Here is a 17,667-nt window from a genome sequence, read left to right as displayed (position 1 = left end):
ATAAATAGGTTGTGCCCCAAAAATCATTTCCATAGGATGATTCTAACCATCCGATCTAAAGAGGGACTTAGATTATGGAAACTTCTATAGATTGGACGGTTGGGATCATCTATGGAAATAACATTTGGGCACAACCTCTTTATGTTGTGGCCCATCAATTGGGCGGTTTGGATCATCCTATGGTGTGGGCTGTACATTCCATTTTGAAAAATACAGGGTGAATTTATCACTGCCCTTCTAGAAATTGTGTTCAATTACATAAATACGCTTGGCTTTTGACTTGGTGGTAAGGAAGACCTATTGTTTCTTCATGAGAAAGAGTTTTTATAAGGTGTAAACCCGTATACTCCAGCATTTTTCTAAAAGTACTGTACGCACTACAACAAAAGTGATTTTTAGGAGCAGACATTTAGCAGCGGTCATTAAAACCGCCACTAATAGTTAATTTAGCAGCGGAATGTCCTATTACAGACTAAACTTTGCAGTGATGATGACCGCTTCTAAATGTTAAGAAAGACCACTGTTGTTTTTCCTACATTAAACAATGCCCTAATCAATCCCTTCCCGCGCGTCATTTTCACCCCTTCCGCGCGGAACATTTTCACGTAACTGCTCTGCTCTTCCCCCATCCTCATCAAAGAATACCCTAATCCCCTCTTTTTCTATCCTAATCCAGCCCTTTTCTCTGCTCTTCCTTCATCCTTGGTAAGAAAACCCCAATCCCTTCTCAATCTGATTTGGGGAAGAAGCTTTGGAGATCTGATTTCGAGCTTGAGTCTAGGGTTACGCCCAATTCCCATCCCACCCCTCTCTCTCTCTCTCTGATTTGGGGAAGAAGCATTGAAGAAGATAAGAATGGGAGGTTGAGGGTTTCACCCTTTTTGTTGATCTTCATAGGTATGTCTCTCTATATTTCTCTTTTTTTTTGTCTCTCGTTGTTTGCTTTCTGTTTATTTCAAACATTAGGGTTTGTAAAAGAGGCTTTCAAATATTGGGTTTATTATATGTGATCAAGGGTTTGGGAAAAAGCTGAAACCTGTTACAATCATGGTTTATAAAATCGAGGGTTTAACATATAAAAACCAAAACGTCCCTTAGGGTTTGTAAAATCCAAGTATCCAAATGACCACTTGGGCAAAGACCCATCAGGATTTTCTTGCTAGGTTTTCTGATTTGTGGTTTTTCTATTTTGCAGACAAAGATCAAGCTTTCTCATCCATTGGATTTCCTTTGAAGAAAGAGGTATTTTGTTGGGTTTGACCAAGGTAAATGGCTTCTCTTAATATGGTTTCTCTATGATAATTTTCAAATAAAAAAATATGGTTTCTCTATGACTTTTATTGTGTCAGTTAATTAGAATGTGGTGTGGCAAAAAACAGGACGGAAAAAATTCAAGTTTAATACGATATTGGCTAAAAATGTAGTAATGAGTGCTGCTAGCAAAACGGGATTTCGTTTGGAAGATAAAGACCTACATGGTGACACATGCACAAAAGGCAAGGAAGTGAGCTTGCATCCCCACCGAATGAAAAAAAAAAAAGTTGTGGACATGACTAAATCATCCGTCAATTCCACTTCCGTCTTTATTTTTCAAACGAAATCCAATTTTGGAAGTATTTTCCTATTTAAAATTTGAAAGATGGTCCAAAAAACGTGTTTTGAACGTTCTCCTTAAAAAAAGATTTTTTTGCCGTAAAAACTAGGGGTGCAACTTGGGTCGGGTAAGACCCGACCCGCATCGACCCGACCCGAAAATAGCATGGGTCGAGTTTAGAAATCATGGGTCTTGGGTAGGGTCGGGTTTTAGTTTAAAAACCTGGCTCAACCTTGCATAGGGTCAGGTTTAAAGAGAAAAAACCTGAAACTCGACCCGACTTATGTAGGTGTACTATGACATTTTTAATTATCTCTTGAATAACATGGCAAATTATTTTTCAAGATATTGATATAATTGCTTTCATTGAGGTGATCATGTTTGTAATGTGGAAATATAGTTTCCTTCTTAAATTGATACACTTGTTTACATAAATTTAGAGATTTTGGGGTGAAGATCTGTTTTTTTTTTTCTACAACGCTTCAAAGTGAAAAAATCCGACCCTACTCGACCCAACTTGAGAATTATCATGGGTAGAACCGGGTTTGGGAATCGTGAATTTTCCGGAAAAAATCCAACCCGACCCGACCCGAGATATTTCTCGGGTAGGGTAGGGTTCTTCAAAACCCGACCAGCCCGACCCAAGTTGCACCCCTAGTAAAAAGTACAAAACTCGTGCCGTTTAAAATGAAGTTTTGCTAACTATGGTGGGAACCAGTGACCTTAGATATAGGACTGCACGTATGGGCATCCCATAAGTCAACATGGGCATTATTTTGTTGTTGGGAGGGGGGTTTATTCGTTCGTTCATTAGATAGGTCTTTTTCATGTCAACGTTAATGAGTAATCAAAAGGCCTACTTTACAAAAGTATTTTGAAGTTGGTAAGGGAGTCATTCATTCATCAGATACGTCCTTTTCATGTCAGCTTTAATGAGTAACCAAAGGCTTACTTTTCAAAAGTCTTTTTAAATAGAGGAAATTCTCAAAAAAGTTGCGTTTTTTTATCTGAAATTCTCAAAAAAGGGTGGAGTTGGCTAATTTCTCAAAAAGGGGTCAAACGCATCCCAATGAGTGTTTGAGGACAAAAATACTCTTGTGTTGATTTTCCCTCCAAGAAAGTAAGCAATGGATCCCAATGCATTTCACCTAACATTTTTACCTTTCTACCTTCTTCTTCCCCACGGCAAAATGAAACTCCATTCTCTGTTGTAAAAATCCATTAAAAATCCATTGCAGAGAGGTGAAACTCCCCTCTCCTAAAATCTAGATTTTAGGAGATCTCTTTATTTTTCTTTGGCTATCGAGCATAAGCTTCTCAGGTAGGTCCATTGCAATACATTTTGCATAGGTTTAACATGTTCCTTACAACGTTATGGTGTATTGCCATCATCTTGTTTATTTGTTAGGGATTTGTTATGGTTTTGTTAGGCATTTGTTATTGTCATTATGGGGAAGAAGAACGTAAAAAAAAAAATTTGCAAAAAAATCGGTCGACCAGAAGGTCGACCTATCCACCATCCCGTCAGACAGGTTTAAAACATATGAAAAGGTCGACCAGTTTTTTGCGATTTTTTTTAAACCAAACGTCGTTTGCGGAAACCACTCCCCATAAAGACCACTTCCACACCTCCCCCCACCCAATTACAACTGTGCGTTTCCTCCCCAAACCCTAAATCCCTCCACTCCCCTCGCTCCACCATAACATCTGAGGGTTTAAGTTAATATTTTACAACTGTACATAAATTCATGACAACTTTCACGCCCAATGAAATACTATTAAATTGTGTGAAGCAATATTTATACCTTAGATCTGCTATTTATACCTTGGACCACTATTTATACCTTGGAACCACTACTTACCACTACCTAATGGTAAATAGTGGTTCCTAGGTAATTGAAACCATATAAATATAGTCATTCTTACTTTTTATAGTGGTTTTGACTGCATAACATCTTGTAATCACAATTTAAACTCTTCGAACAAGTATTAGGCCATCTAAACTATGAACCACCATAAGATCTGACTGTTTAGACACCTATTTAACCCATTATTCATAAATTCATTGCAACATTGACACCCAATGAAATACTATTAGATTGTGTGAAGCAATATTTATACTCTGGAACCACTATTTATACCTCGGAACCACTACATAATGGTAAATAGTGGTTCCTAGGTATAATTAGTGGTTCCTAGGAACCACCACATAATTCATTACAAGATTGACACCCAATGAAGTACTATTAGATTGTGTGAAGCAATGTTTCTACTCTGAAACTACTATTTATACCTTGGAACCACTACATAGGTATAATTAGTGGTTCCCTATGAACCACTACAGAATTCATAGCAAGATTGACACCCAATTAAGTACTATTAGATTGTGTGAAACAATATTTCTACTTTGGAACCACTATTTATACCTCATAACCACTACATAGTGGTAAATAGTGGTTCCTTTGTATAATGATTACTTCTGAGTGTTTAAAACCCTATAAATACAGTCATTCTCACTTTTTATAGTAGTTTTGACTGCATAACTTTTCAATCTCACAATTTAAACTTTGGCTTGAAAGGACCCGATTGCCATCGTACACTGCACCTGGGTGTCCCAAATGCACCTGGGTGTCCCAAATAATGAAAAGGGCGCATTTATCATTTCCTTTTGGAAAACGTGAGAAACTGTTACCACTTGGAAACAACTCTCTCACACGTCCAACACATTTCTGGTTACACCCTCTCGAATTCCATGTCTTTCTCATGGAACAGAGGGCCCGGAAAATGCCTTAATTAATGGGATGGTCCTTATCAAATCCCTATTAGAAAAAGGCACAACGTGAAGCATGGAAGATGGTTTTAAAATATCGATATTTAAAAAATGGGATTTGCTAGGGACCATCGCAGAAGGCATTTCGCAGACCTCCTGTTGCATGTGAGAGCACTCACCTCATGAATAAGACAAAATCAGTTGAAAAGTGAGCCTATGTGGCTGCTCTCACATGCAAAAGAAGGCCCGTGAAAATGCCTTCTGGGATGGTCCCTAGGAAATCCCTTAAAAATATATATCTCCATTAAACCATTATTTAAAATTGGGATTTGCTAGGCAATTTTGCGCAGAACCATTTCGTGGCTCACTTTTGCACGAGAGAACAACCACCTCAAATGAATTAAAGGAATAAGACAAAATGTGCTAAAAAGTCAACATGTGTGACTGTTCTGTGGTGCAAAAGTGAGCCAGGAAATGGATTTCCACGGAATTGCCTAGCAAACCCTGTTCGTTTGAGATTGTGACAAGCAATTGTAATCCACCCAGCCGATTATTGGACTCAAAATTTCGATAATTTCGGCTGAAATTCTGTAAAGGATTAAAAAATAATATTTTATCAGAAATTTTGTCTTCTCCAAATTTCAATTCCAGTTTCGATTCTCAAAGAAATTTTGGATTTCGGCCGAAATTTAAAAGAGTAACGCTAGGGAGGACGAGAGTAGGACCTAAAAGAGGACCGAACAAATTGTTTGACGCCGCAACATCACTAGTGATGTCATGAGTAATCCCTTAAGTTTAGGAAAATAATCAAAAAGTAAATTTTTCTTTAACACATAGCATATTACAGGGTCCCGTTTTAGGTCCTAGTCTAGGTCTCCATATCATTTTCCCATGTAAAACCTTTCTTGCAACACAATCTTGTCTTGAAGAACAATAATATAATACTCGAAGAATAATTCTTTCACCTATTCTATTAATAATTTCTCTGTCTTATCTTTAAAAAAGATTATTTTATTGGGGTTAGTTACCTCAAAAACCTCCACCCCCATGGATTTGAATTCCTTGAACAATTCTTGCTTTTCAGAGTTGGTGGTGGCCGTGATGGGTCGAGTATATAGAAACGTAGGATGTCCCAAGTGATGGGGTCCGAACTCAGCACTGAGGGGTCCGAATTCAGGACTGATGGGCCGAACTCAGCAACCAATTGGCTGTTGACGCGTGGCCCTCACAGGGACCGCTGCAAAGCCAACACCTGTCCCTGCTAGGTGTGACACCTGGACCAATCAGGGACTTCCACCTGCCCCTCCTAGGTATGAGACCTGGTCCATACATAGGCCACCACCTGTCCTGGACAACTGGCTCAGGCAGCCCTTTAGGCCCAGATCAGCCCTTCAGGCACAAATCAGCCCTTCAGGCCCAGATCAGCCCTTCCGGCCCTACCATAACCTGTTACCAATTTTAGACCTAACACCAAGGACACACTGGCCTTCACCATGTATTTTCCGAGATGCCCACTTGCTCCAAATATGAGTATCTTGCTTTCACTAGCCATCTTTGTGTGCCTATGTAGCAAAGTACTATAGTATGAAGAAGAAGAAGAAGAAGAAGAGTGAAACAACAGCTTAGTTTGCTTTGGATATTTGCCGTGAAGGTTGCCTACTTATACGGATATGTGGAGGGTGTCGGCAAGTTTATTTACTCAGCATATTCAAAAGTGAAAAAGTTAATAGAAAGACATGTGAACAATCACTCCAAAAGCTCAATCCGATAGAGTTGGTGTTATTTAATCATTTATAATTAACACTGTGGCCCCCCTTTTTTGGGTGGCCGTACACATGGCACATGTGGTCATTCTTTTAGGTTAGACGTACACATGTATTTTTAATATCAAGGAGTTGTTGGGCTTTGAACTCAGGAACTGCCCTGAGGCAATAGCTCTTAACCGGTGTTAGAAATTTAATCAGCCTTAATTGAAAATAGATTGTTACCTCAGACCATGATGATCAGATAGAAGCTGAAGATGCACGTGATCCAACCGTTGAAGACGCTCTTCGATGAACACGAGCGACATGGTTCGGACGTCCGAAGGGAACCCTCAGGAGACTCTCGCAATGAGAGAGCCGATTTTATCAGTCTCGTTGGGACGGGTGCCTGGAGGTTTTCCTTCAGACGTCCGAAGACGGTTCGGGCTTCCGGATCGACGAACGGAGCTGTTTCTCTTTGGAGTTTTTACCCGATTTTCACCAAATTTCAAGAGGTCATATCTTCTTTGTTTCTCTTCAAAATGAAGTGAGATTGGATCCGTTGGAAAGCTTGTGATCGAAAAGTTTCCAAAGAATCGCCGGAACTTCACCGGATGGCGAAAAATGAAAAAGGATCATTTCCTTATAAATGATCCTACCCATTCGCGATTTGTGGCCTATAAATGGACTAGATGCGATCGGTCTAAACATAGTGTGGAAATCTCCACAAAGAAGGGGGTTCAGATCGTACGATGGGAGAGAGTTATTTGAAATACAGATGAAACGGCTTAGATCATTGAAGAAGTGGTCCCAACAATTACGTTTTACAACCTCATATAATTATTTTTAAATGAAACCCTATTCATTCTTGATAATTAAACACAAAAATTACATGTCTTTATACCAATCATGTGTCCATCTCACATAGTGAGTGCCAATATCAGTCATATAACTTGGACTAAACTTTATTTCTCACCCTACAATAATACAAACTCCGAGGAATCTTGTTATTTACGTAAGGGCTTATATGTGCGGATAGAGGAACGTTTTCCATGAAACAGATGATATGGCTCTCTTCATACAAACGATGCGAGCTTAGGCTTAGAGGGATTGACCAGGCAGATATCGAGGTAACGATCAATTGGAGTGTATTCATAATCTGGATATAGCTTTGAAGCTTCCAAATCGTTTTCCTCCAGTTCAAAGTTCATTTGATCACCCTTGATAAATATGCTGTGAAGGATAGAGGATGATATGTTGTCAGGATGTGGAAGAGCTGCCATGGGAAAAAAAGACAATTAATTAGTAAACCAAGTAAATTCATATAGAAACAGACTGATAAGTGTATCTCCACCATTTTGGTATTGGTGCACCTCTTTTGTTGGACTATAAATGATTAAATAACACCAACTCTAACAGCTTAGGCCCTGTTCGTTTGAGATTGTGACAACCAATTGTAATCCCCCCAGCCGATTATTGGACTCAAAATTAATGTAATTTTGACTCCAATAATCGGTTGGGAGCTCACAATCAGTGGTCACAATCTCAAACAAACAGGGCCTAAAAGCCTTTGCCTCATGACAGGTCCTGGGTTTAAAACCCAACAAGTTCTTGAAGTATAAATGTATTTGCTAAATTAGGGTCTGAGTTCAATTTTCTTTTCAATTTCTCCAATATTTTTGCATTTCTTACAAGATTTACATATAATATTTGAGAACTAGAAATATATATTCACAAAAATCATGTTTAATCCAAAAAATAGACTTAATTTGAAAAATGCAAGAATTTTGGGCTTTCAAGGAATTTCTAAAGTCTAAAAACAGGCCATGAAAAACCAGGTGGGTGCAAACAAACACTTCTCATGTTGATGTTGGAGCTATTGGAAAATTTAAATGAAAATTTTTTGTGATACTCTTACACTCTGAGAGCTTCACAACTTCTTCTTCGGGGATGTGGGTCTTCTTCAGAGTCCTTCCGGTCTTCTTCTCCCAAGATGCGATCAATTCTAACTGAGAGATGATGTTTTCTGGTGGCCTATAAATGATGAGACGATTGCAAACCCTAGGATCTGTTGCTGCCTTAATCGTGTAAGCGGCGATGTCTTCCTCATAATTCAAAACAGCTGAACATGAAATTTATGCTCCATTAGTCCTTAATCAAACTATCTAACTACCTATTAATGAAGAACCATTTGAGGATCGGATGTTCCATAATGGTATACAAACATACATATAAATAAATATTTATATATACATGGTTATGTTTGTCTAGACCCACATTGTTTGGGTGATCAAAACCATTCATTTGATGGGCCCTGACATAGATAGGGTGTGCCCAAAAAAATTAGCGCCATAGGACCATCCTAACCCCTAAAAATAGACAGATTTCATAGCCGTCCATTTTGCACATCCACAAATCAAGGGTTAGGATGATCCTCTCGAGATGATCTTTTGGGCACACCCTATCTATGTCAAGGCTCATCAAATGAAGGGTTTGCATTACCCAAACAATGTGGGTCCCCTTGTACTTCTAGTCGACAGACCAGAAACACTTTTCTGATGTATCTATCTATAAAACTATCTGCACATGTCAATAATTGTCACACCCCAAACCGAGATCACGGGCTAGGCGCATGACGACGCTGCTTGAGAGGCCAGTACTGTTAAGTACCTTTGGCTTCGCCACTGCCATATATGATGACTTCTTCCCTTTGCTCATGCGGATGAAGCAAGTAATCAACGAAGTACGCTCCAAAGGAGCTTGCAGAGACAAAGGTGTATGGGATTCCTGCTGCTTCTGTAGCCCTTCTGATTTTCTTCTTGTTATCATGGAGAGCTTGAAATGGAGGGAGCGAATTAACTCTATCCAGTTCATTCCCGAAATCTGATGGGAGAAACCTCTGTAGAACAACATAAATGAAAAATATAAGACATAAATATTAAACACACAAGAGAGAGGGAGGGTGGGTGAAGAATACCTTGATGTTACCAGCTTTTTTAATGGCATCTATGATTTTGATTTGTTCTAGATGCTTAGGAACTCCAAGTGTAGAGATCACCACATCTACTTTTTTAATCACAGAGACGAGCTTGTCATGCTCATCCAAATTTCCCTTACAAATTAAACAACTAGTTTGAGTAATTGGGTGCAAAAATAGAAAAAATAGAAAATATTAGAAACAAAAGATGTTCTAGAGGCTCACTTACAATTGAAATTAGAATGTTTTAATATTTTATGCATATTAACTTTTATTACACATCAAAGAGTATTTTAGTCATTTAATTTTTATAATATAAACCCTGTTCCTTTAAGATTATGACAACCGATTGTGGGTGCTAAACCATTTATCGGACTCAAAATTTAAAAGTAATTCCGAGTCCTATAATAGGTCTGGCACTCACAATCGGTTCTCATAATCTTAAACAAACAGGGCTGAAGAATGTCACATTTGTCAAAAGTCACAAACAGGCCTGATCCATATTGGGACAGAAGTGAGGGATATCTTTTCAATAGATATATCTGAAGTCCATTTGCGAAGAAGGGGTCGCCCTCCATGGCTTTGGTTATTGACCTCAAGCACTTGAGCACAATTCTCTGCATCATTAAACTTGGATAAGAAAAAACCATTACTAAGAGCAAAAAGTTGCATTTCCTCCCTTAATTTCCACATTATTGCAAGATGGTCTCTATGTGTTAGGAAGTATGGGCCCTTTCCCAGGAAATAGCCCATGAGGAGGTTGGACCATCTGGATTCGGCTTCAATGAAACTGTCCCCTTCGAACTTAATGAACTTGGGTCAATTTCCATGGGTGGAAGGAGGGATGTAGTCCAACTGCGATATGGTTTGGGATTTTTTGATACCGAATACAGCGTTTCAGGGGATTTTTGTTTCAAAAGGAGGTTATGTAAGATCTTATGTCATCAATCATTGATCTAAGATTGACTGTCTAGATTGAAGAATGAGATTAAGAGCGAAATGACTAGAGTTACTTGTTGCGAGAATGACCAGTAAAGGGTATAAGGGTAATCAGTGGATCCCATCCCTATTGAGACATTGATGGTTAGTGTGTAGCACAGAGAGTTACGTCTGAATAGATTAAGCCAAATAAAATTCTACTGTGGATGGAAGTCTTGGAGGCCATCTAACTTGATTAATCTTTCTTTGTATATGGTTAGATCCTTTAAATTATTTTATTATAATGTTTTATTGTGTAGAAAAACCCAACTAGAGCCGGGTAGATTCCTTTCACCTTGTTCATGAAATTTTTCTTAAGGATCCATTTAGCCGACCCCAACTAGTTTGGGACAAAGGCTTTGTTGAGTATTGTGTTCTAGGTGCTCGAGGGGCTGGTGGAGCTGAATAGGTTGCCGGTGGAGAGACCAGATATCCAGCACTTTGTGGTCTGGGCAGGAGGGGAAAGGGCTCTGGTGGGGGGAGAAGCCTCCCCGGATGAAACCATGGTCTATCACACTCCTGGAAGGAGCATTTCGTCGAGCACTTTGTGGCCTAAAAAACCACCAACGAAGAAAGTCACCTACTAAGGAAAGCCAAAATGGCGTAAGAATCTCTCCTGGATGCTGTTTCACATAAGCTTCTGATGCTCTTCGAATTAATGGTTTGGCGAGTGAGATTTAGGTATTTTGTGATACCAAAAATTTCCTAAGCCTGAGTGGTTTTTAGGTAGAATTCGGAAAACGGAAGTCATTTCCACGATTTAGACATTCAATTCATCTACTTAGATTTTTAAACCTCTCAAATTAGCTGTTTGAGGTTGTTGTAATTTGTGAAGTCCAGTATTTTTCAAAAAGTACAGAGGAGCCCACTTAAAGTATGATTTAAACCATTCATTTGTTGGTCCATAGGTGTCAAACTAAAGGTTGTACCTGTAGATTATATCCATAGGATGATACTCACTTGTAGATTATGTCTATGTATCCTAACCCTCCGGGTCAGGATCATCCTATGGAGATGATCTACGGGTTACAACTTATTTATGTTGTCGCCAACAAATTAGCCTCTTGTATTTTGATGAAATTGTATGTAGCATCTAATTTTGTTCTACCTTATAGTTCAGGAGTATGCTCTTGAACAGACATGCTATGTAAATGCAAGTTGGGACCTCTGGTCCCCAATGCAATTCTCATACTATAAATATACTTTTATCAACTTTCAAAAATAAAAACAAAAGAAAAACAAAACAAATTAGCTGCTTAGATCATCTTGTAAAGTGGGGCCCACTATACTGTTTGAAAAGTACTGGACTTCACATGCACTCACCATATAAAATCACGAAAATAACATTTACCATTTATTTAAATAGAGAAGAGCTCTTACTCAAAGTAGATACTTTATCTACTCCCTAGGCTTAAAATACAGTAGGGGCCACATTGTTTGGGTGATGTAAACCATTCATTTAATGGGCTCTCACATAGATAGCCCAAAAAATCAGCTCCATATGATGATCCCAACCCTTGGATTTGTGAAAGTAAAAATGGACGGGTATAAACATTCACAAATCTGTCCATTTTTTGCCTCCACAGTACAAAGGGTTAGGATGATCCTACAGAGCTGATTTTTTGGGCACACCCTATCTATGTGAGGGCCCATCAAATGAATCGTTTGTATCACCCAAACAATGTGCCCCCACAGTATTTTAAGCCTAGGGAGTAGATAAGTTATCTACTCTAGAGAGTAGGAACTCTTTTCTCATATAAATATATATGATTTCTACTTGCAACCAGGGTTTTAAATTTCGGTTTCGGGGGTAACCGAAACCGAAATTTTAGCTGAAATCCCAAAATTTCGGCCAAAATTCAGTAAAGGAGCACGAAATGGCATTTTTTTGGGCTGAAATTCCAGTAATTTCGGCTGAAATTCCGTAAAGGATTAAAAATAAAATTTTATTTGAAATTTTGACCGAAATTTGGTAAATTTTGGTTTCGGAACGTTTCGATTTCGGTCCTCACCGAAATTTCGGATTTCGGCCGAAATTTAAAACCTTGCTTGTAACACAATCTTTTCTTGAAGAACAACAATATAATATTCGAAGAATAATTCTTTCAACTATTCCTTTAATAATTTCTTTGTGTTATGTTAAAAAAAAGATTATTTTATTGGGGTTAGTTACCTCAAAAACCTCCACCCCCATGGATTTGAATTCCTTGAACAATTCTTGCTTTTCAGAGTTGGTGGTGGCCGTGATGGGTCTAGTATATAGAAACGTAGGATGTCCCAAGGACACACTAGCCTTCACCATGTATTTTCCGAGATGCCCACTTGCTCCAAATATGAGTATCTTGCTTTCACTAGCCATCTTTGTGTGCCTATGTAGCAAAGTACTATAGTATGAAGAAGAAGAAGAGTGAAACAACAGCTTAGTTTGCTTTGGATATTTGCCGTGAAGGTTGCCTACTTATACGGATATGTGGAGGGTGTCGGCAAGTTTATTTACTCAGCATATTCAAAAGTGAAAAAGTTAATAGAGAGTAATGAAAGAAAATGCATCTACCATTCAGGCCCACCAGATCTATGTATGTGGCATATGTGCTTAGTGGCTGGGACCTTTGATATAATGTGACATCACACGGCGACCTAGTCAGCCCAATGTGTTTGGTGACACATGTGCAAAGTACAAGGAAGTGAGCTCGGATCCCCACCAAATGAAAAAAAAACTGTGGACATGACCAAATCATCTGTCAATTCCACTTCCGTCTTTATTTTCCAGGTTAAATCCCATTTTGGAAGTGTTTTTCTATTTAAAATTTTAGGGCTAAAATTTGAAAGTCGGTCCAAAAAACGTGTTCCTTAAAAAAAGATTTTTTTGGCTGTAAAAAGTACAAAACTCGTGCTGTTTTAAAAGAAGTTTTGCTAACTATGGTGGGAACTACGGTTGCAACTTTGGTCGGGTTTTACCCGACCGGAAAAAGCCCTGGGTCAGGTTTAAGATTGATGGGTTTAGGGCTGGGCCGGGTTTAGAATTTAAAAACCCGAGCGGTTCTCGGGTCGGGTCAAGTTTAAATGGGAAAAACCCGACCCGCACTACTTACGCGCGTTATTTTTCTTTTTTTTTTTGTGTTAAAAAACTATAAGCGCCAAAATGAAAACTTTCATTTCCCCTCAATTTTTCGTCCTTATCCTAACCCTTTCTCCTATCAGTTTTTCGTCCTTATCTTAACCCCTCTCTCTCTCTCCACCGAGAAGGGGCTTCTAGGGTTTCTAGATCTCTTACTCTATTTTCAGAAATAGTTACTTTCAGATTAAGTTGTTTATGGCCTTTACTTTTTTCCATTCCCACTATTTCCCAGAATCTTTCCATGGTGGTTGAGATTAGAGCATTTCTTCAATTGCTAGTCCTTAGATATTCTCTGTATCTACAGAGATGTGAGTTTTTCTTCTTGATTTAAGGACCCTAGTTGTGGTTTGCAGTTAGACCAAACTCTGCATCTGCTCTTTTTTGCAGAAATAAATATATTTTTGGGTTTTTTACTTTCTATGTTTTCTTTCATTTCGTTGTAAGAGGAGGCAGGGGTTGATCAGCTCACATGCAGATGTTTATGGGCGTATGTATGCTATTCCAGATTGTATTTGAATGGCCATGTCTCACCTCTCCTTCCCATCTTCCTCACAGCTTTCGGAACCTTCTTCTGATCTGTGGATGATGAGACCATTGATCTGAACTATCTATATATGTTGGGCCCACTATAGATAAGCAATGGCCCAAAATATTATTCTAATTAGATGCTACTGTAAAATGATACGTTTGTTTTCAAATGTGTACAGAGAACATGGTTCATAAATCTTCCAATATCAATCTGTAACTGAAAATGATAAATTGTATGGTTGTTTTGGCCTTTGTGAAGGGTGTTTAACCACAATTGAACACTTTTAGTTGCTTGTAAGGTGATAATGAGTGCTGAAATCATTTCCCTAAATAGAAACCATGAATACCAATTTGAAAACACACAGATGTTTGTGTTAAGTACCTTTGGCTTCGCCACTACCATAGACGATGACATCTTCTCTTTCGTCGTATGGATGAAGCAAGTAATCAACGAAGTATGCTCCAAAGGAGTTTGCACAGATGGGATTCTGATCGGGGTGGATTGTGGCTAAGCGTAGGCCCAATTGGAGGGGGCCACAAATGCCAATTAGAGTAAGCCCATATGTCTTTTTGGCCATGATGAGGTGGCGTGTTTTTGGCATAGGGATGATGACGAGACGTGAATTTGGAGAGAATTTCTCCACTCGATCACTTGGAGATAGGGGTGTAAACGAACCGAGCTTGGCCAGGCTCGGCTCGGCTCGTTAAGCTCAAAAGCTCGGCTCGGGCTCGAATCAGGCTCGGGCTCGGCCAGGCTCACGAGCCTTACCGAGCTTTTTTTCACACCCCTCATCTTCCCCGGACAGCCCTATATAGTGTTAGGATCAACCCTCTAACTTTCAGATCGGAGGGTTAGGATCAACTTGCGGAAATGATTTTTGGGGCACAACCTATATGGGTGTTGGCCCATCTAATGGACGGTTTGGATCATCCTGGTGCGGCCGTACTTTTAATAAAGTAAGAGTGCCCTCATCAAAATACAGTAGTACTGATAACATTTCCCTTTTTTTCTTTTTACAAGGATTTGCTAGCCACCTTCGCCGATTCCACTTGCTTGGCTTGTGGCCTGTCCGGATGCAAAGATTGGAAGAAGTAAATGGGTGCAAAGGTTGCTAGCAAAAAGTAGAAAAAAAATCGTAATCATTACGGTTTATTAGATTTGTGAAAGTTTTAAATGAAAAATTACTGAAAAAGGGTAACAAAGCATGACAATTACAAAGAAAATACAAATAGGTGTTCCGACATATGACAATTACAAGTGACCGATAGCTCCATACAGCTGTACACAGCTGCGCATAAACACTTCTCTCAATAAATATATATATATATAGAGGAAAGTGTCTCTAGTCTCTCCCCTAGATAAGCTTATCTACTCCTCCCTTTAAAAAAACACAGTGGGCCCACGCTGTTTGGATGATCCAAAGCATTCATTTGATAGGTCCTAACATAGATAGGGTGTGCCCAAAAAATCAGCACCAAGGGGTCATCCTAGAACTTTGTTTTGTGGTGCCTTGTGGTACCCAGAATGGACACATATAAACGTCCACGTTTATATGCGTCCATTTTGGACACGGTGTGCCCAACAAAATGAAGTTCTAGGATGACCCTTTGGTGCTGATTTTTTGGGCACACCCTATCTATGTTAGGACCTATCAAATGAATGCTTTGGATCATCCAAACAGCATGGGCCCACTGTGTTTTTTTAAAGGGAGGAGTAGATAAGCTTATCTAGGGGAGAGACTAGAGACACTTTCCTCATATATATATATATATATATATAGCTGCGCAGAAACACTTCTCTCAATATATATATATATATATATATATATATATATATATATATATATATAATTATTATCGAGCCTTAACGAGACGAGCCGAGCCGAGCCTGGCCTAAATCGGGCTCGGCTCGTTAAGCTTAACGAGCCTGGAGAGCCGGCTCGGCTCGGCTCGTTAAGGATTCGAGCCGAGCTCGAGCCGAGCTTTTTTCAAGCCGAGCTTTTTTCAAGCCGAGCTCGAGCGAGCTTCCGAGCCCGAGCCAAAATTGACACCCTTACTTGGAGATGACTATCATCAACAAGGAGCCTTGAGGATTCTTCGTGATGTGGAACTATTGAAGAGAGAGGAGCCGTTTGATTGGCTGAAATGGTTGGCCCAGTTCTTTTTTTTTTTTTTTAAAGGAAGCGGCGTTACGGAGGGTGCGTCTTCGACGTACCCTCGAAAAAAACTTAAAACAAAAACTTGCGTTACGAGATGCACCCTCGAGAAAAAAGAAACTTCATCTCTCTCAGCCGTTCTCTCTCTCTTCACTGTGTGTTTTTCTTTTTAAAAAACCGAAACCCATATGGGTTAATTTCTTCCCCTCTCTCTCTCTGTCTCAACCGTATGAGAAAACCCATCGGCTCTTCATCTCTCTCACTCGTTCTCTCTCTCTCTCTCACTGTGTGTTTTTTTAAAAAAAAAAAACCCAAACCCATCAATTGCTGCTACCCCGATCTCTCTCTGTCTCAACCATATGAGGATCCCACACTAAGAAAACCCAACGTCTCTTCATCTCTCTCACTCGTTCTCTCTCTCACTGTGTTTAATTTTTTTTTTAAAAACCAAACCCATCTAGACCTGGCAAAATGTTAACCCATAAAAAACCGAAACCCATATGGGTTAACATTTTTTGAGAATGTTATGAGCACTACTGTTTTAGTGTTTTTTATGAGGGAACTCCTCACTTTATAAAAAGTACGGTATGGCCCGCACCATAGGATTATCCAAACCGTCCATTAGATGGGCCATAGCCTAAATAGGTTATGTCCCAAAATTATTTCCACTGGTTGATTCTAACCCTCCGATCTATAGAGGATTAGGATCAACCCTCTAACATTCAGATTGGAGGGTTAGGATCATCCTATGGAAATGATTTTTGTAGCATAACCTATTTAGGCTATGGCCCATCTAATGGACGGTTTGGATCATCTTATGGTGTGGGCCATACCATACTTTTAATAAAGTGAGAGTGCGCTCATAAGAAAACAGAGTGTTGATAGCATTTCCTTCTGTTTTTTATTTAATAATAATTTGCTACCAAACTTCTCCTCTGGCAACTTCTCGGCATGTGGCCATCTGGGTGCAAAGTTGCGCAATGGCAAATGTTGCTAGTAAAAACAAAAAAACGTAAAATAGCTAAAGTTTATAAAGTTTTAAATTAAAAATTATGTAGAAAGAGTTATAAAGTTGTAAAATTATAGAAAAAATACTAATAAAATATAGAAAGTTGTAAAATTACAGAAAAAATACTAATAAAATATAGAAAGTTATGACAATTACTGGAAAAACAAATACGGTAAAATCAGAAAATTATTACAATATATATTTGCAGGATTTGCGGGTGACCCGCGGGTTGACCCGTACCCGCCCGGGTGGGGTCTGGGTAGATGAAATGGCTACCCGCATAATCGCGGGTATTTTTTACCCGTACCCGCGCGGGTTACCCGTTTGCCAGGTCTAAACCCATCGGCCTCTCCTACCCCGATCTCTCACTTTTGGAGGTTTTGACAGGAAGGTGTGCCGGAGATGTGGTCTCTGGCGAGGAGGGCGGGGTTGATCTAACTGATTGGGTGAGGTTAAGGGTGGCAGAAGGGTTTGGCAACCATGAAAAATCATTTCATGGAAAAAGAGCCCAATTGTAAAAGAACATTGAAAGCGTGGGAGACATGATTCCCTATATTGAGAAATCCCTGAAAAACAGTAAAAAAAAATAATTCATTACTTCAAATTGGGTTTATTTTCCCCCCTATGTTTATGGCCTTTTCAAGCCCTCCTTACTCCCACCCTCTCAAGTCTCTCTCAGTGTGCCCATCTCTCAAAACTGGCCCCAAGAATATTCCATGGAATATTTTTTCATGGTTACTCAACGTGCTTGTGTCCACACTGTTAAGAAACCGGTATCCCGCGTAAAGACCATTG

General features: G+C 39.3%; 1 protein-coding gene across 1 annotated transcript; it reads right to left on the bottom strand.

The window, feature by feature from the left end:
- Positions 1-7,008: 7,008 nt before the first annotated feature.
- LOC143887364 (isoeugenol synthase 1-like) lies at positions 7,009-12,498 on the bottom strand. The gene is made up of 5 exons (XM_077391462.1): positions 12,235-12,498; positions 9,084-9,218; positions 8,777-9,005; positions 8,025-8,228; positions 7,009-7,382 (listed from the first exon to the last, which is right to left on the bottom strand). Exons 1-5 carry the CDS (start codon positions 12,418-12,420, stop codon positions 7,183-7,185), a joined length of 954 nt encoding a protein of 317 aa, XP_077247577.1. The 5' UTR covers positions 12,421-12,498; the 3' UTR covers positions 7,009-7,182.
- Between the last annotated feature and the right edge of the window lie 5,169 nt (positions 12,499-17,667).

This window comes from Tasmannia lanceolata, unplaced genomic scaffold, assembly GCF_043159265.1.
Source record: "Tasmannia lanceolata isolate RefF3 unplaced genomic scaffold, GAP_Taslan_0.1 ptg000012l, whole genome shotgun sequence".
Taxonomy (NCBI): domain Eukaryota; kingdom Viridiplantae; phylum Streptophyta; class Magnoliopsida; order Canellales; family Winteraceae; genus Tasmannia; species Tasmannia lanceolata.
Note: the sequence above shows the minus strand (reverse complement) of the source record. Positions and strands in the feature narration are given on the sequence as shown.

Bases quoted from the DNA above. Each gene is read 5' to 3' on its own strand.
- LOC143887364 (XM_077391462.1), bottom strand. From the start codon at position 12,420: ATGGCTAGTGAAAGCAAGATACTCATATTTGGAGCAAGTGGGCATCTC. The intron at 9,219-12,234 runs GTAACTAACCCC...TTAATTTGTAAG, and splicing joins TGGGGGTGGAGGTTTTTGAG to GGAAATTTGGATGAGCATGA. The intron at 9,006-9,083 runs GTATTCTTCACC...GTTGTTCTACAG, and splicing joins AAAAAGCTGGTAACATCAAG to AGGTTTCTCCCATCAGATTT.